General features: G+C 45.0%; 1 protein-coding gene across 1 annotated transcript in view; it reads left to right on the forward strand.

The window, feature by feature from the left end:
* Positions 1–370: 370 nt before the first annotated feature.
* LOC140391697 (cysteine and histidine-rich domain-containing protein 1-like) overlaps positions 371–26,155 on the forward strand; it is a 65,130-nt gene continuing 39,345 nt past the window's right edge. The window contains exons 1-4 of the mRNA XM_072476458.1: positions 371–549; positions 6,853–6,905; positions 11,269–11,325; positions 25,644–25,792. Coding sequence (XP_072332559.1) covers positions 486–549; positions 6,853–6,905; positions 11,269–11,325; positions 25,644–25,792 — 323 coding nt within the window. The 5' untranslated portion in view covers positions 371–485. The remainder of the gene's footprint in view (positions 550–6,852; positions 6,906–11,268; positions 11,326–25,643; positions 25,793–26,155) is intronic.

The raw sequence follows: 26,155 nt of genomic DNA on the forward strand, positions 1-26,155 counted from the left end.
ACATCATTGCCATTTGAATCGGAACCATTCTTGTTGGGTTTTGGCTATGTTTCTGTGGTAGTACTTTTTCAATGGGATCCGTCTCCATGGACGAAATCGTCTTATCCCGAATTTAGTTTCTCCAAAGCTGAGGCCCCAATCTAAACAAACTGCACCCATTAAAATTAGTACTGAGAGTGCTGCTATTTGTCATAACTATCAGTGGCAGTGCTATACTCAAGAGTCACGACGAGCTGATGAATGGGGGAATCTTTCCCGCTCAACACAAGGTTCTGGAAGAGTGCGGGCTCTCTGCGCACGCGCGACCCTCGGCCGGCCAGCCGAGAGCCAGCTGGAATGTTCGAGAAGGAGTGCGGAAGGGGCCGAGAATTTCCGGAGATTGCCGAAGGGGAAGCGGCTGTGTGGGCGGGAGCTGCTCGGGCAGCGAGTGTGGAAGAGGCGTTCGGGCTGCTTTAAGATTCGCTCTGACAGTTTTCTGTCGAGAAATGTCTCTCTTGTGTTACAACAAAGGCTGCGGACAACGTTTTGATCCCGATCAAAAGAGCGACGGTAAGACGATGGCGCAGCGCCAGCTATCAGGTTTGAGCCGGGAGCCGGACTAACTCGTCTTCGGTGCCGAGTATGAGCTGGTGAGGGCCCGGCTCCCTTTTTTCGTTCGCTTCCGTTCATCTTCACGTTTCTAATATTGATGGTCAAAGTAAATCAGAACTGCATTTAGTCTTGGTTTTAAATTGCGGTTTAACTCTGGTCGCTATGTGTGATTTATATTCAATCTTGGGGTTTTGTACTCTTGTCAGTCATTAAGAATTATATATCTGCATTTAGTTGGGAGTTGTTTATGTATATTTTACACCTTTTCGTTTCATTTGTGAAATGGGTACTGAAAAACGGACACTGAATTACATCCGAATGCCCCTGGTTCAGTGACCCACTGGCTGCTTCACTTGTACAGCAAAGATATAGCTGCAACACTTGCCATTCTCCAGATAGTGTGGAAAATTGACTGTCCTGTCCTGTCCACAAGGCAGGAGAAATCCAACTACTGTCTCACCAGTCACCTCAATCATCAGTGAAGTCGGTAGCATGGTGGTTAGCACAATTGCTTCACAGCTCCAGGTTCGATTCCCGGCTTGGTTCGCTGTCTGTGCGGAGTCCGCATGTTCTCCCCGTGTGTGCGTGGGTTTACTCCGGGCGCTCCCGTTTCCTCCCACAGTCCAAAGATGTGCAGGTTAGGTGGATTGGCCATGCTAAATTGCCCTTAGTGTCCAAAATTGCCCTTAGTGTTGGGTGGGGTAACTGGGTTGTGGGGATAGGGTGGAGATGTGGGTTTGGGTAGGGTGCTCTTTCCGGGAGCTGGTGCGGACTCGATGGGCCGAATGGCCTCCTTCTGCACTGTAAATTCTATGATATTCTATGATCGAAGTTGGCTGCTATTGAGCAACACTAAAACTGTAGTAAGTGCTTATTTTGGGTTTCACTAATTTACTCTATACATTAATTACTGCCTTAGTCCAAAGGCGGAAAAATGAGCTTAATTCATGAGGGTAGGTGAAACTGACTGGCCTTGATATCAAAGGAACATTTCACCAAATGTGACATCAATGAGTCCTGACAAACTTGGAAGTCGATGGGAATCAAGAGGCTATTGGAGTCACAGCCTGCACAACAGAAGAAGGTTGTGGTTGTTGCGGGTCAATTATCTCAGCCCCAGAAAATTGCTGCAGAAGCTTTTCAGGGTATTCTCCAAGGCCCAACCATGACCTCTCTCATTAAGGGGCTGGTTTAGCACAGTGGGCTATACAGCTGGCTTGTAATGCAGAACAATGGCAGCAACGCGGGTTCAATTCCCATACCATCCTCCCCGAACAGGTGCTGGAATGTGGCGACTGGGGGCTTTTCACTGTAACTTCATTGAAGCCTACTTGTGACAATAAGTGATTCTTATATAGGATTAGAATAGAGGTGTTTGCTGATGATTAAGCAATGTTCAGTAACATTTGTGGCTCCTGAAGCAGTCAATGTCCACTTGCAACCTGGACAACATTCAATACTTGACTGATGAGTAACATTCCTGTCACAAGTGCCAGGCAATGGCATCTTCAAGAGAGAATCTAATTAACTCCCTTGACATTCAGTAGCCTCACCATCGCTGAATCTTCCACTATCTCCAACCTTGGGGTTACCATGGACCAGAAACCTAACTGGAATAGTCATAGAAATACTGTGCTGCAGGTGTAGGTCAGAGACTGAGATTTTGGCGGTGAGTAACTCAGCTGACTCCCTGAGGTACCTCCACAATCTACAAGGTACAAGTCAGGAGTACGATGGAATATTCTCCAATTGACAATATCCTACAGTCAAACAAATAAGAGACAAGAAAAATGAACAAATCTATAGATAAATCAGATGTGCAAGGCCTATAAAGTGGAAAGAACATCATCCCAAAAAAATGAGATAAATCTGATACTCGACAATTACTCTGCTGGTTGGGATGTTGGTGGGCGACCAGACGAGATGGAAATGGAATAAAAATAAAGCAATGGAATAAAAATAAAGTAAAATGCCGGCGTCTAAGTCAGTGGACCCACGTGGCAGAGCGAAGTCGAACATGGCAGAGTGTGCAGAGCCGCCGTCACCATCCCAGTCCGTGGTGAAGTTTATTGTGGTGGATCTTCAAAATCACAGAAATGCAGTTCAGGAGGACCTGCTGTTGGGTGTGGAAACACTATCGAAGCAGCCCTGCGCCCCCCCCCCCCCCCATGGGTCGATGGACCGGTTGGAACGGTGACTGGAGTAGCAGGCAGCAAATGGAGAGGACAGTCATGGAACTGGATGGACGAATTGCCTTGTTAGAGGACAAAATAACTGGACGAATTGCCTTGTTCGAGGACAAAATAACTATGTTGGCGGCAACCCAAAAAATCTTGGAAGTCCAGAGTTGACCATAAAAAACGATCTCGCTGCCAGAACCTTAAGATAATCGGGCTATCTGGGCTACCAGAGGGCACAGAAGGTAAGAGCCCGACCGAGTACATCTCCAAGCTGGTCAGGGAGGTGGTCTTCACTGAACCCCCACCACCCGAGTTGGACCGGATCCACCAGTCGCTTCGCCAGAAGCCATGACCCAGGAAATCGCCTCAGGCTGTCATAGTCAGACTCCACAAAGCTCCAGGTCAAGAAACGTATTAAAAGATGGGCGAAGACCACGCAGACCTGCGACTGGGAGGGACACTCTATTCGTATGTACTGGGACATTGGGGCCAACCTGAATTTAATGAGGCCAAAATGGTGCGATTCAAAAAGTAAAATTCGATTAGGATGTTGCACCTGGCGGCACTTTGGGTCACTTGCAAAGACAGAGACCATTTATGTAAGAGGAGACGATAAACTATAATGCCGAAAGAAGCGAACGACTTTGTACAGAAGAATGGACTGGGAGAGAACTGAGCGGAAGGGCAATGTCATGGATGTTCTTTATTCAGGAATATCTACATGTTTGTTTTATTTCTCTTGTAGGTCTCGTTGGTTTTTGCTGTTTATAATATAATATATATTATATAATCTTTTAGAGGTCTTGTTTGCTTTTGCTGTTTGGAGTTACAAGGCTAGACCCTACAAGTATCAGGGTTAATCCATCTGGGCGAAGGGGGTTTGGAACTCCTCTTTGGGTTTCTATTTCATTGCTCTTCCAACATGGGTGACTTTAAATGGGAAGAGTGGGGGTACAGGGCTGTTGGGGATCATTTAGGTTGGGGTTGTTGGGCTTCGTTTCCAGGCTATCATGCTGGTAAATGGGAGTAATATGAAGGGAGGGGGTCACAACGGGTCCCCTGTGGGGGGGGGGGGGGGGGGTCTGGCAGAGTTGTCGCTCCCCTCTCCAAACAAGCGTGCTGGGACTGGCTTGTTTCTTGGTGCACTGGGGGAGGGCCCTGCAGAGGAGGGGACTGCCTGTCCGATTGAAGTGGGGTGGCTGGGTACTCTAAGCGTGGAGGATAGAATGCTGGTCCCACAAGTTTCATGGATGGATGGATTGAATTAGGGTGGTGGCGTTGGCCATCTTGGATGGACTGAGGAAAAAGGCCAGGCATGCACTGGCATGTTCTCAAAGTGATTATGGCTGACCTAAAAGGGGGGGGCGGGTGCAGGGACCCTCCCCTCCCCTCCCCCCCCCCCCCCCTTTGTCAGGATGGGCACCTAGAACATGAGGAGGCTTAATGGTCCAATCAAAATATCCCAAGTCTTCTCCCACTTGAAAAGCCTGAGGGTTGATGTAATCTTTTTGCAAGAGACACATTTGTGGGCGAAGGATCAGATGAGGGTATGGAAGAACTGGGTAGGCAGCTTATCGACTAAGTTTGACATGAGAGCAAGAGGTGTGGCAATCTTGTTTAATACCTGGGTAACCTTTACAGTGACCAACACGGTGCTGGGCCTGTGGGGGACATTATATGACTGTGAGTGGGGCTTTGGTGGGTGTTCCGGTGGTACTGGTGAACATGCATGCCTCCAACTGGGATGATGCAGTGTTTATGTGGAAAACATTGGCGACGGTCCCTGACCTTGACTCCCAACTGATCATAGGGGGTGACTTCAACTGTGTCCTAGACTGGAGGGTGGACAAGTCAAGTCCCAGGTCGTGCGCAAGATCAGGAATGGTGAAATGGCTGATTGTTTTCATGCAACAGATGGGGGGTGGAGGTTAGACCCTTGGAGGTTCAGCCACCAGAGGGAGAAGGAGTTCTCATTCTTGTGTGTTCACAGGATGTACTCCCAAATGGACTTTTATGATGGGGAAATCGGTACTTCCAGGGGTAGTGGGGGCTGAATATTTAGCAATAGTACATTATGTGGATGTGAGGTTGGAGGCAGGTCAGGCCTCAGGTGCCCCCCTCCCCCGTGGAGATTGGAGACTGCTCTCCTCGCTGACTAGGCTTTTTGTAAAAAGATGGCACTGGCCATCGGTAACTGAGCTGCAACCATAACGGGGTAGTCTATCCTCCGCAACCTGGGAGTAATGGAAGGCAATGATCAGGAGAGAGATGATATCATAACAGGACCCACAGGGATAGGGTGAAGAGGGCAGTTCGACAGCGGTTGATCAACTACATATTAGAAGTGTATGTTAACGTTAAGAGAATCCTGAACTAGAACTCCTAAGTCCCTTTGTGTTTCTGATTTCCGAAGCCTTTCCCGATTTTAGAAAATAGTCTCTATTCTTCCTACCACGTGCATAACCTCACACCTTTCTACATTTGTATTCCATCTACCACTTTGCCCACAGTCTCCTAGCCTATCCAGGTCCTTCTGCAGCTCTGCTTCCTCAACACAACCTATCCCTCTACATCAAGGGGCTGGTTTAACACACTGGGCTGAATCGCTGGCTTTGAAAGCAGACCAAGGCAGGCCAGCAGCACGGTTCAATTCCCGTACCAGCCTCCCCGAACAGGCGCCGGAATGTGGCGACTAGGGGCTTTTCACAGTAACTTCATTTGAAGCCTACTTGTGACAATAAGCGGTTTTCATTTTCATCTGCAAACTTGGCAGCAATGCCCTCAGTTCCTTCTTCCAGATCATTATGTACATCGTGAATAGCTGTGATTCCAACACTAACCCCTGTGGATTACCACTAGTCACCGGATGCCATCCTGAAAAAGACCCCTTTATTCCCACTCTCTGCTTCTGCTGTCAGCCAATTCTCTATCCATGCTAGTATTTTTCCCCATAACACCATGGGCTCTTATCTTATTTAGCAGCCTTGTCATCTAGTAAGGCATCTTGTCAAAGGCCTTCTGGAAATCCAAATCGATCACGTCCACTGGTTCTCCTTTGTCTAACTTTCTCATTACCTCCACAAAGAATTCTAACACCTTTGTCAGGCATGACCTCTCCTTGACGAATCCATATATAAGTATTCCGCAATCTCATCCTTAATAATAGACGGTCAAATCTTAACAACAGCTGAAGTCCGACTAACCGTCTATCATTTCCTGTCTTCTGCCTCCCTCCCTTCTTAAACAGGGATGTTGCATTAGCCATTTCCCAATCCTCTGGGACCCTTCCTACCTCAAGTGATTCCTGAAATGCCTTTAGTATGAAAGTAAGTGTTTTACAGCTGTATCAAAAATATTTAAATACTTGGTGCTTCTGATCTGCAACTCCTCTGATCTGCAACTTCTAAAAGTAATTTGTTTTAATCTTCAAAGATCCCTACCTAAAATAACAATAGAACTTCCATCTGAATCTGTTAACTCTTGATTTGAAGGAACACGATAGCATTCGATGATATAACATTGTTGCACCACCCTGTACTCTGACTTAGGTTGTTGGCTCCCAGTCTGGCAGGCTCCCAGTCTGGCAATGCTTTAACTACACGATACTCCTACTTGTTTTCAAATCCCTCTTTATCCTCTCCTACACTCCTGCAATCCTCCCAAGATCACTGCACTCCTTTCAAGATCTCTGCACTGACATCTTGCCGATCTCCAGTTTTCACTGCTTCACCATTGGCAGCCATGCCTTCTGTCACCTAGCTCCTAATCTCGGGAATTGGCCCCCTCAAGCTTTACAGCTCGCTACCTCGCACTCTCACTCTATCCATATGAAAACACTCTTTAAGAATAGCACTTTGACTTGTCCTAATATTTCCTTATGTGATGTATCAAATTTTCAAACAAAATCTGATATTTTCTGTGAAGCTTTGGGATGTTTTACTATATTAAAGGTGCTAAATAAATGCAAGTCGTTAGTGAATTACCATGATCAATGCCATGTGAGTTCCACTAGTTCTGTAATAATTCTTTTCCTTGAAATAGCTCAATTTAATGGGTAAAACAATTGATTTTTTTTTTTTAGAAAATGCCTGCACCTATCACCCTGGTTCACCTGTGTTTCATGACGCATTGAAGGTAAGAAATCTGTTTCCTATAATTTTCTGTTTTAAGAATTGAATAGTATATGTTGGCTGCCTAAATTGAAATGTTGGCTACTTCACTTAAATGAAAGTTTGCAATTTTCTTTAAAAAGTCAACTGAAGTGATGATAAAATTGGGTTCTATTAGATATTCAAATCAGGCAGAGCATAGAATACATCCAATCCCTAAAGTGCAGATGGAGGTCATTCAGCCCTTCACGTCTACACCAACCATTCGAAAGAGCACCCTACTTAGGCCCATTCCCCCATCCCTGCAACCGCACCTAAAGAGCACATCTTGGGACACTAAGGGGCAATTTAATTTTTTGACTTAATGAGTAATATCAAAACATACAAAATATAATAACAGCAATAAAAATTAATTTAATAATAATGGTAAAACAAATTCTGCAAGACTATATAAAGGTGAGAAATAGTGGACTGGAGATTCCAAGAAGCAAGGTGATGGACTGTGTAAGGTCTCTTCTCATGGCATACAACTCCAGGAAAGGAGGTACTGCAACTTACGCCTCAGGAGAGAAATCGATTTTGCCTCTTCTATCATAATTTCTGGAATACTGATGTTCCTTCAGCCACAGAAAGCAGTAGGCATTTTCCCTGCTGTCCTTCCATTTGATTTTTGATCCACAGTCTTACTCTGACAGTAGCCAGTTCTTGCAAAGCCTCAAGGCCAAGGTGTTCTTCCTTCTGCTTCTCAGCCATCTGCACTCACGCTTTCACCTGTGTTCCATGATCCTGGGTCACGGTCTTACTGAATTTGGACCTTTTGGATTGTAGTCTGATTGTGGGGAATGTGGGAATGAGTGGATTCCTGTCTCAGAGAATGGAACGATAAAATTTAGTAAAATCCTGGCAAGCAGCAATAGCCTGTCTGCTATCTCAGTTTGCCCAAAAATGAAGAGACCGTTGAAAACTCGACTGTCTTAAGCAAATTGCTTTTTAGAGTGCATTTTTCAACGTATGGATGACCCTGTACAAATGTTCCCTTTTATAAAAATTACATCCCAATTTCTTGAGAGAAATCAAGAATTTGTCAAGCTGCTGAATGAGGCATAGCAGCAAGTGTTATTTTTAATGTAATAACCAGCTATGCTGTACTGAACAGTAAGATGTCTTACAACATCAGATTAAAGTCCAACAGGTTTGTTTCAAATCGCTAGCTTTCGGAGCACTGTTCCTTTCTCAGGTGAATGAAGAAGTATCTCTTTTCAGTAATAGACAGCTAACTTTGTTCAGATTTAAGACACTACTTTCAGCTAAAATGTACTCAAACGCATTATAAAATTCTATTATGTTATGACTACTGTTCCTTGAAAGCTGTGTTAATACAAGGTTATCAATAATTCCTGTCTCGTTGCACACCTTAAACAGCTTGTTGTCTAGTTGGTTCTTTGAAGTACTGATCTAGGAAACTATCTTAAATGTATTCCACTTACTTCACTCCTCAGGTTATTAATACAAATTTGAGTTGCCCAATCTAAATGAAGATTAAGTTGGTGTAACTAAGTTGTGCACACAGCCATTGTTATAACCATTACTAACCAGAAACATTTTGTTATGGGGCGAGGTGTTTTCAGAACCCCAAAATGTATCATGGCGTACAACCAACCTCTCCCTTTAATGTATTTGTTGCTTTCCCTAGCACACGGCTTGTTTCCCAGGTGTGATATTACAATTATGGACACGTTTTAAAACACAAAACAATGCTTATTGTATGAACTCAACGTAACCTTTTAAATAAACATTGGATCCCTTAACACCCCTTCAAAGATAACCCTGAAAATAATACACCACTAAATAATCCCTCAAAATGTTCCTTCAAACATCCAAAAGGCTTCAAACCTTCAAAACAGTAATACACCAGTCACAGTTAATATATATTTTTTGTTTTATGGCAGAGATATATATGCTTGGTTGACTTCAGCTCCAGCACCTTGCTTTCTTCCTGCAGCTCTCTGGAAACACACACCCAAGCTGCTTTTTCAAACTGGCTTTCTCCCTTCAAGCAGATCACAGCAAACCAGAACTTCTCAAGCTGCTGTCTCAAACTGGCTTTCTCCTTTTAAGCAGCTCACAGCAAAACAGCCAGGCACTTTTAAACTGCTCTCAGCAAAACCAGCCAGGCACTTTTCAAAACTGAAACTTCAAAATGGCTGAACTGAGCTGAGCTCCCCCACTTTATGACATCACTGTTTTCTTAAAGGTACATTGCTTAAATATCCAGTTCTTAAAGGTACTCTCACATGACAATTTATAGAGACAAAGTCAAAGATGCAAGACGATACTTTTAATGCGAGCATTTGCAGGTAATTAAGTCTTTACAGAGCCAGAGAGAGGGGCAACCCCCCAGGTTAAAGAGGTGTGAATTGTCTCAAGCCAAGACAGTTGGTAGGATTTCGCAAGCCCAGGCCAGCTGGCGGGAGGCGAATGTAATGCGACATAAATCCAGGTTCCCGGTTGAGGCCGTACTCGTGTGCGGAACTTGGCTATAAGTTTCTGCTCGGCGATTCTGCGTTGTCGCGCGTCCTAATGTCCTCGACTGCTGAAATGTTCCCCGACTGGAAGGGAACATTCCTGCCTGGTGACTGTCGCGCGATGTCTGTTCATCCGTTGTCGCAGCATCTGCATGGTCTTGCCAATGTACCGCACTTTGGGACATCCTTTCCTGCAGCGCATGAGGTAGACAACATTGGTCGAGTCGCACAAGTATGTACCGCGTACCTGGTGAGTGGCGTTCTCACGTGTAATCGTGGTACCCATGTCGATGATCTGGCATGTCTTGCAGTGATTGCCATGGCAGGGTTGTGTGGTGTTGTGGTCGCTGTTCTGAAGACTGGGTAGTTTGCTGCAAACAATGATTTATTTGAAGTTGTGCAGTTGTTTGAAGGCAAGTAGTGGGGTGTAGGGATGACCTTGGCAAGATGTTCGTCTTCATTGATGACGTGTTGAAGGCTGCAAAGAAGATGTCATCGTTTCTCCGCTCCGGGGAAGTACTGGACGACGAAGGGTATTCTGTCAGTTATGTCCCGTGTTTATCTTCTGAGGAGGTCGGTGCGGTTTTCTGCTGTGACACGAAACTGTCGATCAATGAGTTGAGCGCCATATCCTGTTCGTACGAGGGCATCTTTCAGCGTCTAGATGTCTGTAATGCTCCTCCTCGTCTGAGCAGATCCTGTGTATGTGGAGTGCTTGGCCAAAGGGGATGGCTTCTTTAATGTGTTTAGGGTGGAAGCTGGAGAAGTGGAGCATCGTGAGGTTATCCGTGATATTGCGGTAAAGCAAAGTGCTGAGGTGACCGTCCTTGATGGAGGTGAGTGTGTCCAAGAATGCAACCTATTCTGGACAGTAGTCCATGGTGAGTCTGATGGTGGGATGTCATTATGTAGTCGTTTATTGATGTCATTGTGTAGTCGTTTCAGTGATTCTACACCGTGGGTCCAAAGGAAAAAAACGTCATCGATGTATCTGGTGTATAATGTCTATATTTGTCTATATAAATGTATCTGGAATCTACCTCTTCATTCACCTGAGGAAGGAGCAGTGCTCCAAAAGCTAGTGATTTGAAACAAACCTGTTGGACTTTAACCTGGTGTTGTAAGACTTCTTACTGTGCTCACCCCAGTCCAACGTCGGCATTTCCACTTCTTACTGTAGTGAAGGCAGTGGAGGTGCCACTTCATGTTCTGCCATTTCCCTCCACCTAGTTTATGGGTCACATTGGTTACATTTAAATCATGATCGTTTTTTACAGAACTTACATTCCAGCATCATCAGATTTTTTATTTATATTGCAGGTGGCAAAATGCACGTTACTTTCCCATATAATTTTGGTGTAACTTGTTGGCTTTGGGAAATTCCATGCTTTGATTCTGATATCTGGAATTAGTGCGCATGAAAATGTAGTTACTAAGTGTTGAAGTATAACTCCTCCCAAAAAGTTCAAACTAAAAGATGCAATGCAAGTTGAAGATGCCATTCAGTGGATATATTTAAGGTTGAAAGTAACTCATCGGACAGTAGTTCCCATTTTAAATACTATTGCAGTTATGTTTGAAACATCAGGACCAACATTACTCAATGTAGCAAAAGTTATATTTATTATGTATGGTTTAAGGTTTTTCCACCTGAGATCAATATTTTGCATGTCTATTTAAATGTGGCATTCTTCTGAAACAAAGGGAAGGAATGAAATGGTTTAAATCATCTATCCATTGTTATCAACTTATACCACAATCCTATAAAATGTCATGATCACTACTGAAATGTTTTTAAATTTAGCAAAAATAACTATTTCTTGCATTCTATTACATAACTTGCAATGTTTTTATGTCCCATAGGGTTGGTCTTGCTGCAAGAGACGCACTACTGATTTCTCTGATTTCTTGAATATTGTGGTAAGTTTCTTTTAGATGTCACTGAAATATTTTCATTATTTTGCTGTTTGATTTGAACTCGTTTACTTCTTAACCTCATGACAGTCTGGAAGTTCAATAGTGATAAACCTTTGTGGGACAAAACATAACTGTGCTGATGGAGTCTTAAATATTTTCAAAGGAGAAATTAAATGCAAGGGCACTATTTTCAATATCTGGTCACAGTTTGAGCCTTAACACAACTAATAATTAAGTAAATTGGTACAAAATTAAACTCTTTTCTAATTGCAATTTATTCAAAAATGTACTTTTATTTGATTAATTTCTCCCTCTTCTGATTGCTGAGAGTTTGCAGTGGGGCCACAGAAGAAACCCAAATTTACCAAGTGCTGCATTGTGTTGATAATAGCATGTTAGCCACTAGAACTTGCATTTTATTGTGTTCCAGCTTAAATATGTTTACGATCACTGGTCTAGAGTGATTAAGTACTGCGATTTGATTATCTCTGCTTTCCCAAAAATTGGGTGAACTTTTTATCATGAGTGGTTTCAGAGATATTGGGGGTGAATTCTTACTTTTAATTCTGATTTAAGCAAAAATATATATTTCCAGGGCAGCTCAGTGGTTAGCATTGCAGTCTCACGGAGCTGAGGTCCCAGGTTCTATCCTGGCTCTGGGTCACTGTCTGGAGTTTGCACATTCTCCCCGTGTTTGCGTGAGTTTCGCACCCACAACACAAAGATGTGCAAGGTAGGTGGATTGAACATGCTAAATTGCCCCTTAAATTGGAAAAAATGAATTGGGTACTAAATTTATTTTAAAAAAAATATATATATTTCCATTGGTTGATTCTTGTATGTCTGAAATCGGCATTCTTACGCATGATGTGAATTGGATAGGGCAACAATTGATCTTGCGCTACCATTTTAAATATCTGGAACGTGCACAGGGTAAATAAAGCTATTATTTATTTGTAGGTAATATAGTTGTAGATGTGCAAAACAAAAATATCAAGACCGGGCAATATTTTGCATGATAAATGATTGCAACATTTTTTTAGAATCCTGTGCCTTTGACAGGTTTAAAAGGTCTTTTTGAAAACATCCCTGAAGTTCCTGTGCCTTTGACAGGTTTAAAAGGTCTTTTTGAAAACATGCCTGAAGTTCCAGTCTTGTCTACTGAAAATAGATGGTGCAAAGCAGCGCATTGAAGCCTACAATTTTCTGGTACTTCAAAAAACTCAAGATCAAAAATGTTCTTCTCTATTAGTCTGTCAGTTAGCATATTAGTCATTCTGCCACTCTGGGAACAGCAATTGCTTATGGTCATTTGCTCAGGACTTGTCATCAAAATAGCTCTAAATATCTGTCAAGTTTTCAGATATTAATGTTCCTGAGAGCTAATTTTAACTAATCGATATCACTGGGCAATCTCACTAGGCAATGTTGTGTATGTTCTTCCCCTAAACAGCAAGAGAAAACAACCTATATGAATTCCCATATATGGGCATTGATTGTAAATTATTGGCCATCCCTAGTTGTCATGAAAAGGTGGTAACTAAAAAGTGACATTGACTGGATGCAGAAGAGTGTAGTGATATATGGATCTGCAATAGTCAAGATGCACAATAATACGAGGAATCAGAGGCAGGGTAGAAAGGACATTTGTTATTCTAGTAATGTGAGTGGTGGCTGATCTGAAGTGAAGATTGCATTCTTTTTCTCTGTTCATCTGTGACATTCCAACACTTGAGTTAACCTTTGATTTAGTTTGAATTGTCACCAGCTGGGATTACATTACATCAAGAAGACTATCCCATTGATACACTAAAGGGGGCATTTATTGTGATTTGGAGATTTAAAATTTCAACACGAGCTGCTTACTCACATCCGTACTGTGTTGTGGAAGTATGACTGCGCAACATTTGGATATTTTATCTGTCTATAGCGGAGAAAACCTTTCAAGCCAGATGGCAAATAATCTTCCCCCAAATTTTTTTTCAATGAATTTTATTACAAACGTGTGTCAAAACAGGTTACAGCACATAAATACCCTGAAGAAACATACTTCCCAGCAATATACAGTTTCTACAACTTTTCCCCCCTTTTCACCCTACCCCACCCTCCGGCGACGAACAGCTCCTCAAACACGGTCACGAATATCCCCCACCTTTTCTCAAACCCCTCTGTTGAGCCCCTTAACTCATTTTATCTTTTCCAACCGCAGGAGGTCATACAGGTCACCCAACCATGCCTCTACCCTCTGTGGCGATGTCGACCACCACTCCAGTAAAACGCACCGCCGGACAATCAGGTGAAGGCCACGTCATTGGTCTTCCTCTTCTCCATGAGCTCCGGCTTCTCCGAAACCCCCAAATATCGGCACCACCCAACTATCCTTGCTTGGACTGCGCACACACACACCCAGTATCTCTCCAATTTTTCACAACCACGGAATTTGTGTGTGATTCGCTGGCCCCGGCCCACATCTCTCTCACTCATTTGCCACCCCTTGGAAGAACCCACTCATTGTCGCCCGAGTCATATGTACCCTGTGTACCACTTTAAACTGTTTCGGGCTCATCCTTGCGCACAGGGAGGTCCCGTTTACCCGATGCAGTGCCTCACTCCATTCTCCCCAATTGATCTCTCCTCACAACTCCCCTTCCCATTTTTCCTTGATTTTCACCACCCGCTTGCCTCCCTGCTCCCCCAGCCACCTGTATATATTCCCAATTCTACCCTCCCCTTCCACATCTGGAAGCAACAGTCGCTCCAGCAGAGGATACCTCGGTAACCTAAGGAAGTCCTTCCAGACCTTTTGCGCAAAGTCCCTAACCTGCAGTTACCCAAACTCACTCCCTCGGGAACTGTTCCCTCTTCCTTAGCTCCTCCAAACTGCCAAACCCGTCCTTCAAATACAGATCCCTCACCTTGACCAACCCCACTTCCCTCCACCTCCTGTATACACTATCCATCCTCCCTCTTTCCCCCCTCCCCGCCCCCCCGACTCAAACACATGATTCTTGCAAATCGGTGTTAACACCGATATCCCCTCCACCCTAAAATGCCTCCTCAATTGATTCCAAATCTTCACCATGGACTGCACCACCAGGCTCCTGAATACCTACACGGTGCCATTGCCAACACTGCCGTCACCATGGTCCTTAAGCTGGATCCCCTACAAAATTCCTTCTCCTTCCCACCATCGCCGCACCTTTTCCACATTTGCCGCCTAATAATAACAAAGCAAGTTTGGAAAAGCCAACACCCCCCCCCCCCCCGCTGCCTCTACAGCAAGGTCCTCCTGACCCTCGGCACCTTCTCCCCCACCCATACAAAGTCCGAAAAAAGGCCTTTGCATAAAGATCAGGAGTTTCTGAAAAATAAACAGGAACCTCGGCAGATTATGGAGCCCCATCCATTCCCTCGCTACCTGAATCCCAAATATCTGAACCTATCTCTCATCACCTTAAATGGCAATCTCTCTCTCTCTCTCTCTCTCTCTCTCTCTCTCTCTCTCTCTCTCTCTCTCTTTCCCCCCCCCCCCCCCCTAAATTTGCTCGCTGTTGCAGCTCGTTCACCGGGAAAACCTCACTTTTTCCTACATTCATCTTATACCCCGAGAACTCCCCAGCAGGCCCATAATCCTTCCCATGCTCTCCAGCAGGCCCAAAGCATACAATAATAGGTTGTCGGCATAGATGGACACCCGATGTGCCCTCTGTCCTCTCACGATCCCCTGCTACTCAGCCGAACCCCTCAGCGCCATCACCAAAGGCTCTGGCCAGTGCAAACAACAGCGGGCACCCCAGCTCGTAGCCCTGTTAATTCTAAGCTTTGCAAGCTCATATCATACGTCCACACACTCTCCCTTGGTGCCACATACAGCAACCGCACCCATGCCACAAATCTCAGCCCAGAACCTCTAACAAGTACCGCCATTCCACCTGGTCAGATGATTTCTCTGCGTCCATGGAAACCACTACCTCGGGTACCAGGGCTCCTGACGAATTCATAACTAAGTTCAACAACCTTATATCACTCGCGAGCTGCTTGCCTTTTACGAAGCCTGTTTGACCCTCTGCAACCATCTCCGGGATGTAATCCTCCATTCTCCCTGTCGACAACTTAGCCAATACTTTCACATCCGTGTTCAACAGTGATATGGGCCTATACGATACACATTCCACCGGGTCCTTCCCCTTTTTCGGGATTTACATAATAACTGCCTGCGTCATTGTCTCCGGCAGCTCCTCCTTCTCCAACGCTTCATTAAACGCCCCCAAAAGATGTGGTGCCAAATCCATTACGAACTCGTTATAAAATTCCGCCGAATACCCATTGGCCCCAGGGTCTTCTCGGATTTCCTACCCCTAATACTATCCAGCACTTCCCTCAGCCCCAAGGGCTCCTCCAACTGGGGAAACTCCAGCTTATCCAGAAACTGTCCCATGTCTGCCTCTTCTTTCTCCTCCCCCACCCCCCACTCCAGTCTGCCATGCACAATCCCTGGTACTATTCCCTGAATGCCTCATTTATCGTCCACAGCTCCTTCACCACATCCCTAGCCACCGTCCATATCCTCACTATTTCCCTGGTTGCGACCTGACTCCGCAACTGGTGCGCCAGCATGCGACTTACCTTCTCCCCAGACTCCTATTTCATCCCTACCGCCCTCCCCGTTGTCAACCAGCCATACTGGCCTGCAGATCTTTCCTCCTCTCCAATCCCTCCTTGGCGGGCAGCCTTGAATACTCCCTGTCCACCTCCGCTATCTCGCTCATTAGGCGGTCATATTCCTCACTGCTTTCCCTATTCACGTGAGCCTTGAACAAGATAATTCTCTCTTTTTCTCTCCCCCCTCCCCACCCGACCACTGCCTTCAGCGCTTCCCAAAAAATGTCCGCCGATACTTTCCCGTTCTGATTCAACTCCACATACTCCTTAATCGCCTCCCACACCTTGTCATAAAAGCCTCAATCCGCCAGCAACCCCAAATCAAACCTCCACCCCGGCTTCTGCTCTCGTCCCAGTCGAAGCTGAATCTCCAGCTAGTGGAGTGCATGGTCTGAAATAACTAGCCTTATGTACTCTGCTCCCTCCATCCTGACCCAAATCTCCCGGTTCACCACAAGATAATCAATCCTTGAATACACCTTATATAAACATGTGAAAAAAAGAATACTCCCTTCCCCCTGGATTCCGAAGGCACCATGGATTGACCATACCCATCTTTTCCATAAACCCTCCCAGCTCCTTTGTCATTCGTGCCCTACCTATCGACCTGGGTCTCGACCTATCCACCCTCAGCTCTAGGACACAATTAAAATCTCCTCCCATGAGCAACTGTTGCGTGGCCAAATACAGAATCGCTGCCACAAACCCACACTGTCTCAATTTGGTGCATACACCTTTACCAACACCACCAGTGTCCCTTCCAATACTCCACTCAATCCCACATCTCCCACCCAGATCCCTCACCTCCTTCGCACTCTCAAATCCCATTTTCTTGCTCCTTAAAATGGCCACTCCCCTCGATTTGAATCAAACCTAGAGTGGAAAACCTGCCCGACCCACCCCTTCCTTAACCTAACCTGGTCCATCACGCGGAGATGTGTCTCCTGCAAAAATACCACCTCCATTTTAAAGCTCCTGAGGTGCACGAACATCTGCCATCTTTTAACCGGTGCATTGTCCCTGGAAGTTCCATGTTACCAACCTTACCAGAGGCTTACACCTCCATTCCCCTCTACCGTCCGCGTCCGGCGTCTTCCCCACTTAACTCCAGCCCCATTAATTCCACCCTGTACCTAGCCCATCCCTCGCCCCCGCCACGTCGCGTCAACCTCCCCCCTCGGCCTTCTCCCCCACCTCACTACTGTTCGCCAGCATTACTTGCTAGTGTGGCAGCCCCTAACCAATGGCTCCTCCCAATGACCTCCCCTCCGCTCCCTCGTCAGATCAGGGAACAAGGATCCCTGCTGACCTTGCCTCCCGCACCCAAAGAAAGACTCATTCTGAACTCCAAGTCACCTCCCCCGAAAGCAAACAAACCAACATTAAACACAAACAGCCCCGTAAAATAGGATTTTGGGGGGGAGGGAAGGGAAGGGAAGGGAAGAGGAAGAGGGAAGAGGTGGGAACATTCATCCCCAGATAAACATTTCGCCCCGACCATCCCTTACAATCCCAACTGTAAACATCAAATCCAAAAAAAGGACCCCCTCCAAACCGGAGGGAATGAAATTCCCCCAACCCCAACCCCCACTTCAAACATATTCCCGACCATTACAAAATACCAGCATCCCGGTTCCCAAACATTGTCCACCGAGTTCTCCCCCAGTTTATACTCCTTGATGAAGTTCTCAGCCACTTCTGGGGCCTCGAAGTAATATTCCTGGCCTTTCAAACGTTACCCATAATTTGGCCGGGTACTGGTACTGCACCCCAAGCCTGATCCGCTGCCAGTACAGCACTGCCTTGGCCTTGTTGAACACTGCCCTCCGTTTAGCCAACTCCGCTCCAATGTCTTGATATATTCAGACCTTGTTCCCCTCCCATTCGCGGGTGCGCTTCTCTCTGTCCCAACGCAAGATCTTCTCTTTCTCCACAAATATGTGGAGCCTCACGATCACTGCCCACGGCGGCTCCCTAGCTCTAGTCTTCTGCCTCAGGGACCTATGCGCTCTGTGCACTTCAGAGGCTTTATCTAGTGCCCCCTCTGCCACCAGCCCTGCCAGCATATTCGAGACGTACCTCGTGGCATCGCACCTTCCACTCCTTCAGGCAGGCCCAATATTCGCAGGTTCTATCTTCTCGAGGTGTTCTCCTGCTCCTCCACCTTTTGCATTCAATGTTTTGCAGAAGGTCTCCTAAGAGCCCCACCTCTGCCTCCAGTGCTACCACACGATCGCTGTGGTCCGAGATCACTCCTTCGATCTCTCGAATCTGCAACCCCTGCACCCTGCAGCACGGTAGCATGGTGGTTAGCACAATTGCTTCACAGCTCCAGGGTCCCAGGTTCGATTCCCCGCTGGGTCACTGTCTGTGCGGAGTCTGCACGTTCTCCCCGTGTCTGCATGTGCGCCGGTTTCCTCCCACAGTCCAAAGATGTGCAGGTTAGGTGGATTGGCCAAGCTAAATTGCCCTTAGTGTCCAAAATTGCCCTTAGTGCTGGGTGGGGTCACTGGGTTATGGGGATAGGGTGGAGTGCTTGGACTTGGACTTGGGTGGGGTGCTCTTTCCAAGAGCCGGTGCAGACCCGATGGGCCGAATGGCCTCCTTCTGCACTGTAAATTCTATGTCTATTATAAACCTCCAAGCACCGTTCAATCGAACTCTTCAGGGGTGCCACAGCTCCTTCGATGGCCTTTGAGCGATCCTCCCGCATTTCGTTCCTCTGCTGGTGGAATTCCTTCTTAACGAAAGCCATCAACTGCTCCATCTGGGGCTTTCCACCTTGCAGCAGCCCTCTGCTGCTGCGCCACAGGTTTCCTCCAACCTTTTGACAAGACCTCTCACTATCTTCTGCCGGGCTTGGTAGCTAGCAGACATACCACTCCTGGGGGAAACTACTTCGACCTTCAGCTACACCTTTTTGAAATTACACTCAATATTTGGTAAAATGTGCTCTTTCTATGCCTTTGAGCAGGAGCTGCCCTGTGTGCGACCACTCGCACCATGGCCGCCACCGGAAGTCCTAATCTTAAAATAATTACAGACAATTCAGAATGTGGTCCTTTTTAAATTTGAACTGCTGTGGTGCAGGAAAATAATGATAGTATATATGACTGATTATAATTTGGGGGGATTTTAGACTATCGATGGTAAGGTTTTGGAATAGAATGGCATTTAAATGTTAGGTTTTGCGTAAAAGATGGCTCGAAGGTTTTTTGGGTGCATTGGAGATGAAGGGTAGTTATGGAAAAAAGTTGGTGTTTTTGTCCTGTCTCCATTATTAATACTCCACTTCCTGTTGAGGAATCATTGCCACTCGGTGCTTATCAGGGGATTACCTGGTATACATCTTTTCCTTTTACTTGTGAGCTCTGAGATGACGAAAGAACTGAAATGTAATCAGTTTTTTTAAAGCAAAGCTACTTCATAGAATTTACAGTGCAGAAAGAGGCCATTCAGCCCATCAAGTCTGCACAGGCCCATGTAAAGATCACCCTATCTAAGCCCACACCTTCACCCTGTCCCTGTAACCCAGTATTGGTGGGTCTATCTCGAACAACGATGAATCCGACTGCAGAAGGGAGATAAATCACTTTGTTGCATGGTGTACCGAAAACTACCTCTCTCTAAATGTCGGAAAGACCAAGGAACTGATCATCGACTTCAGGAAGCGTAGCGCAACACACACCCGTCTACATCAATAGCTCCGAAGTGGAGCTTTAAGTTCCTGGGGGTCACCATCATCAAAACTCTGTCCTGGTCCACTCATGTTGATACAACAGTCAAGAAAGCCCAACAACGTCTCTACTTCCTACGGAAGCTGAAGAAATTCGACATGTCTGCATCAACTCTCTCAAACCTCAACAGATATGCCATAGAGAGCATCCTATCCGGCTGCATTACAGCTTGGTATGGCAACTGCTCGGCCCATGATCGCAAGAAACTGCAGTGTGGTGAACTCAGCCCAACGCATCACACATGCTTGCTACCCTCCCATTGAGGGGCAGCACGGTAGCACAGTGGTTCGCACAATTTCTTCCAGCTCCAGGATCCCAGGTTTGATTCCTGGCTTGGGTCACTGTCTGTGCAGAGTCTGCATGTTCCCCCTGTGGGTTTCCTCCGGGTTCTCCGGTTTCCTCCCACAGTCCAAAGATGTGCAGGTTAGGTGTACTGGCAATGCTAACTTGTCCTTGGTGTCCAACAAAAAGTTAGGTGGGGTTTCATGGATAGGGCGGAGGTATGGGTTAGGTACAGTGCTCTTTCCAAGGGCTGGTGCAGACTCGCTGGGCCGAATGGCCTCCTGCAAATTCTATGATTCTGCCTACATCTCCCGCTGCCTCAGGAAGGCAGACAGCATTGTCAGAGACCCTTCACACCAAGGCTTTGACCTCTTCCAGACTCTTCCATCAGGCAAAAGATATAGAAGTCTGGAGATCTGCACATCCAGGCATAAGAACAGCTTCTTCCCCACAGCTACTAGATTCCTCAACAATTCTCCCTCAGACTGGAAGGACATTATTCATGAAGCCCTATGCTGCTGTCGTCTTGGAAATCTTTCCTACTTCGAGACTGTGAAGAAAACAACTTTACAACTCTGTTTCGATAAAAAATAACTTTGTCTTTATTGACCAAAGTCTGCATGCAGTATGGCTACAGTTTGAAGAGAGAGAGAGCAGTTAAAGCAAAACTGCTCATTCTTTCTCAAGCTCGCAAAGACATGGAGAAAACGTTCAATATTTATACAAAAGCTGTATCATTTTACAAAAACAGACCTTGTTCAAAAATGTAATCAGTAGTAAGGAATCAATACAGTCATAACTTCTGACCAAACATGTTGTCATGGAAAGATCCTGACTCGGCTTATTTGCAGTATTTTGTCTTTAGAGGGTTTAAGACGTGGTCTTATTTTGCTTTCACCTCTGCCTTCATGATGCCTTGACACAGATGGTCCTAGGTCATGAGGAGGTTGTGTTATTAGGACATTCCTAGATCGTGACTTTGTTATCAGGTTTTACTAAGGTCAGGCACTATTTTCCCTCTTCTGGCCTTGTATGATACGATTATGTGGATTCTTAGCTTTGTCTAGTTTGTCAGGGTCTGGTCTTGGCACTAGCTGACACAGCTTTCTTATACATGGTTACATAAGTGGGCTATTTTTCCCATCATGCTATTGCTGAGTTTGTACACTTTCACATTCCCTCCTGTTGTCCCTTCAGGACAACCACTCAATTGTTCAAATAGGGATATTCAGGAGACGGGTGTAAATACATTGACACAAGCATCCAAGCAATCCTATTGCTAATAGTAATAGTAGTAGTAGTAGTAGTATGAAGGCCTTAAAGATCCAATCGAACAATCCATGTCCCAGCCAACCTAACCAACCTGGTGGGTTATAATCGTGAAATTCTTGGCCAATTTCTTGAAGTTGATCCGCCTGTCTTATATGGTCAGCTAGGTTGGTAATATTTTCAGAGGCATCTGGGATATAAGTACAGCATTCCTGACCTATAATGGCACACGTTCCTCCCTGCGAGGCTAACAGATAATCCAGAGCCATTCGATTTTGTAATGCCACAGTCCGGACAGCCACTAGCTCAGCCGAGACCTCTGCTAGTGCCCGTCCGGTTGCCCTGGATTCTGCTGCTGTTATGTTCGACAGTTGTTCCAATGCCAAGGCCATAAGGATCAGTTCGTTTGCTGCCTTGCCTGTTCCGTATTGTGGAAAGGCGATCATAAAGAACTCCTCGGTTTTACTAATGGCCCTCCTGATTCGTGAGGAGTGTTGTTTAAGGGAGAGTAGGTGGTGCATGCAGGGTACGACATATCCTAGATAACAGGACCCTGTTCAATTTCTGGGAAGCCAGGAGTATGCTTTAGTGCCACATATGAAATAGGTCCCGTTATAGGCCGTAAAATTCTCAGCCATTGTCATCCAGGGTACCTGGGAATTATGCGTCCATGAGCTATTTGATGTTTTATTCCACACCCTGGACCAATCAAGAACAAGCATACCCTTGTTGGAGAGGTTTGGTATCGGTCCCTGCCATTCAGTTGTAAGATTAAACCTACTCTGCCCCATTGATGGTCCTTCTCCTGATTTACTAAAACATAGGGATCCTTGCGCAGTGCTCGATGGGATGGTAAGGGCAGGGGGATTCGAGTCATGGGGATATCCAGGTTGATACCAGGCTGAAGATCTAGTCATCCCATAGCCAGCCGATCTCCAAATTTTCATATCTCCACCGAACCCCTGTGTTCGGTTTTGACACAGTATCCACTCAACTGTTTCTGCTAAGTGGCATGGGAGTGATTGGAGAGGTAGCCCCTCCTTGGAATGGATGGGGATACGGGTACAAACCCAACAGTTACTTACATTCAATCTGTCAACATAAATATATGACATATATAGAAAGCTATTAGCACGCAGCTCTTTGTTAGTTTGTTCGCCTACTGCCGAATGGCCATTAAGACCAATTAGTCCAAATAGTCCAAATGTGATAATGAAGATCCTCATTCTGCGTCCTCATTGGGGCTGGAACCAATCTTCTTACAATCCGATAGGTGTACCCAACTCTAACGTCGTTCGAGTTTAACGGCAGTCGGTGTAGTCAGCAATACTTGAAAAGGGCCACTCCAGCGTTGCCCTAACTTCTCTCTGTCTCAATTCTTTATCAGCACGTAGTCTCCTGGTTTGACTACTGGATATCGAGGGATCTTTGTTCCGGCTGTTGCTGGGAGATGGGCCTGATTTTCCTGCGAGTGGAGAAACTTCAAAGAAAATGTTAATTGCTTCAAATAACTCTGCATTTTATCTCCCATAACGTGGAGGTCTATTCCCTCTAGGGGTTCCCTCTAGGGGTTCTTCATGGGCATCCCAGGGAGTCCTCATTGGCCGACCGTAGACTATCTCTGCAGCTGACAGTCCGGACCGCGAATGTGGAGTAACCCTCATGTGAAACAGTGCCAAAGGCAATATCTTTAGCCAATTTAATCCAGTTTCTTTGGCCAATTTAGATAATTTTTCTTTTAAGGCCCCATTTGCTCTTTCTACAATTCCTGCTGCCTGTGGATGATACGCGCAGTGCAGTTGTTGTTTAATTTTGAGTGCTTCGCACAATTCAGAATTGATTCGAGCCACAAAATATGTTCCATTGCCTGAGGTCATCGTTCTGGGAATCGCAAATCGGGGAATAATTTCTGTCAATAGTAATTTTACCACCGTATGTGCAGTACAGTTGGTGGTGGGGAAGGCTTCAATCCATTTACTAAATACATCAATGATCACTAAACAATATTTATAGCATTGTACTTTAGATAATTCAATAAAATCAAGCTGTATGCAGGCAAAAGGACCATCTGGCAAGGGGGTTGTTCCGGGAGGGCATTTAATGCCTTTACCCTTATTATTTTTCATGCAAATAAGACATCGATCCAGCCGCATTTGTGCTGCTGTATTCCGATCTGGGTACCACCAAGTTTTCAAAAGTAGCTGTACCATTCCCTCCTTGCCAAGATGGGTACAAGAATGCAAATAATCAATAAGTATCGGCAATAACGAATCTGGAACACAAACTTGACCTACTGGGGTAAGCCAGAGGTTTTGTGTCAACGAATGCGAACACCCCATTGACTTACATAGTGTGCGCTCAGAATCAGAGGCGTCCCTCTGTAACCTTTGAATTTCAGCTAACTCTGGCATGCCCTTTGTTGCTAGAATAGGTAGCTGATTTAAAGACTGTGTACTCCCTGCGGGAACAATCATAGAGGCTGATGCAGACGCTGCGTTAGCGGCTGAATCCGCACGGGCGTTTCCTAATTGCACAGGAGTGTCCCCGGAAGTGTGCGCAGCACATTTAATGATAGCCAATTGACGAGGAAGTTGAATAGCAACGAGGAGATTTTTAACCCAAAGAGCATTTAGAATGGGAAAGCCTGCAGAGGTAAGGAATCCACGTTGCTGCCAGAGGCGGCCAAAATCGTGGGTGACACCAAAAGCATACCTAGAGTCAAACTTTCTTATACATGGTTACATTAGTTGGCTATTTTTCCCATCATGCTATTGCTGAGTTTGTACACTTTCACACTGCCCTGCGATCACTATTTGTTCATGTGCTATTTGTCAATATACTCTGTCAATTATTTTTTTATTTATCTACTAGGTATATACAGTGTATGTTCCCTTGGCCGCAGAAAAAAAGTTTTCACTGTACTTCGGTACATTGGACAATAAATATCAATCAATCAGTAACCCTATTTAACCTTTTTGGACACTAAGGGCAATTTAGCATGGCCTATCCATCTGACCTGCACATCTTTGGACTGTGGGAGGAAACCGGAGCACCCGGAGGAAATCCACGCAGACACTGGGAGAACATGCAGACTCCGCACAGACAGTGACCCAAGCCGAGCATCGAACCTGGGACCCTGGAGCTGTGCAGCAACTGAGCTAACCATTGTGCTACCATGCTGCCCATTTGGGCAGGTTTTCCCAGCAGATTCGATTGTAGGTGGATACCTTAAAGTTATGTTGTTCAAACTGAGCAGAGCGACCAACCCACTAATCTGGGAGAGTGAGAGTATGTTCACTTGTTTTTATCATTTCCAAGATTCTGCACTAATTTGACTAAGAGTCAATTTGGAACTGCATTTCTCAGCTGTCCCAAGGAAGTGAAACCACTTCTGATATGTATCTGGAATTATCTTGCTAAATGTTTTCTTGATTCATTGTAAAATATATTGGGGATGCAAAAGTGTGAAAGACATCAATATACATTCCTGATCTCAAAAGAATTTCTATTACAATTCTGAGTTGATGTAATTGCATAGTTAATTTTATAGAAACGTCTTCTGTCCAACATAGACTATGGCCTAGAACATAAGCTTGCAACAACGTTGACGTTATTCTTTCATGGGATGTGGGCATTGTTGGCAAGGACCGTATTGATGGTCATCTCTAAATGCCTTTGCACTGAGTGGCTTGCCAGTTCATTTCAGAGAACAGCAAACATTGCTGTGGGTCTAAAGTCACGTGTAGGCCAGACTGACTAAGGATGGTAGACTTCTTTCGCTAAAGGATATTCGTGAACCAGGTGGATTTTCAGGACAGCCAATGATCATTTTATCATCACGGTAACTTGTTATGCACTCATTTTGCTGTTGAATGAAGTGTGAGTTGAGTTTTTAATGGGTGTGCTAAGTCATAATTACTGAAAAATAACGTCTCTGGTCCAGAAAAATGAATGTTAGAAGTCTGGAGTTTCTTCCTTCCATAATAAATTCCATAAGTTTTTAACATTTTTTTAGTTTGATATTTAAGCTTCTACTTTGATTCCCTGCATTGTTCCAACTTTTATTTAAAAGGTGAATGATGATCCGTGCTTTTTACTTCCTCACTTGATACCTGCTGAGAATGTGTATGATTAGCTGCTGAGCCTGTTTGACTTCCCTGTCTAGGATGCCAGAGATCCCCTATAAACGGAGCCAGGTTGAAATTGACATAAAAATATGGAAAATCCATAAAACAAGCTAAATCTTTGCAGCCAGCTTTCTTCGAGGTCAGCACCATCCCATTTGTCTGCAAACTCTGAGTTAATGTTTTGAAGCAACTAAATGATTTTGTTATGCTTGAAAGCCAGAATGTCTTTTTACTTTTTTTTTAGGGTTGTACAAAAGGAAAGCACTGCAATAAAAAGCCTCCTGAGCCTGTTAAACCTGAAGTGAAGACCTCATCAGAACCAGGACTAGAATCAAGAAGTAATGAAAATGTTATGCCGAGCCGAAAACCAGTTGAATCCTTTATAAGACCAAGGTAAATCTTTCTAAAATCGAAAAGAATGAGAAACACAATCCTACTTCATCTGTTTTAGTTTGGGAAGGATATTCCTTTCACCAAGATAATGATTGAATATCAAATCATTATGGACCTTTCAGTGATTGAGTTATATTTTACTTGTACAGTTAACAGTTTGTGCTCCTTCGCAAAATTATTTTTCATATTTTGTACAAATATCAAGTTCATGCTTCCCACAATTTGAAACTTGTACCACATTTCTTGTATTGTGAGCTGTAGGGTGAACCCTTCTGTTGGAATATGTATTAGAAATGTTATGGAATACCACTTGTTTTCCTGATATCTTCAAATCAAAACAGAATACGGTATTGACAGACTTTT

This window comes from Scyliorhinus torazame, chromosome 15 (assembly GCF_047496885.1).
Source record: "Scyliorhinus torazame isolate Kashiwa2021f chromosome 15, sScyTor2.1, whole genome shotgun sequence".
In the NCBI taxonomy this organism is placed as follows: domain Eukaryota; kingdom Metazoa; phylum Chordata; class Chondrichthyes; order Carcharhiniformes; family Scyliorhinidae; genus Scyliorhinus; species Scyliorhinus torazame.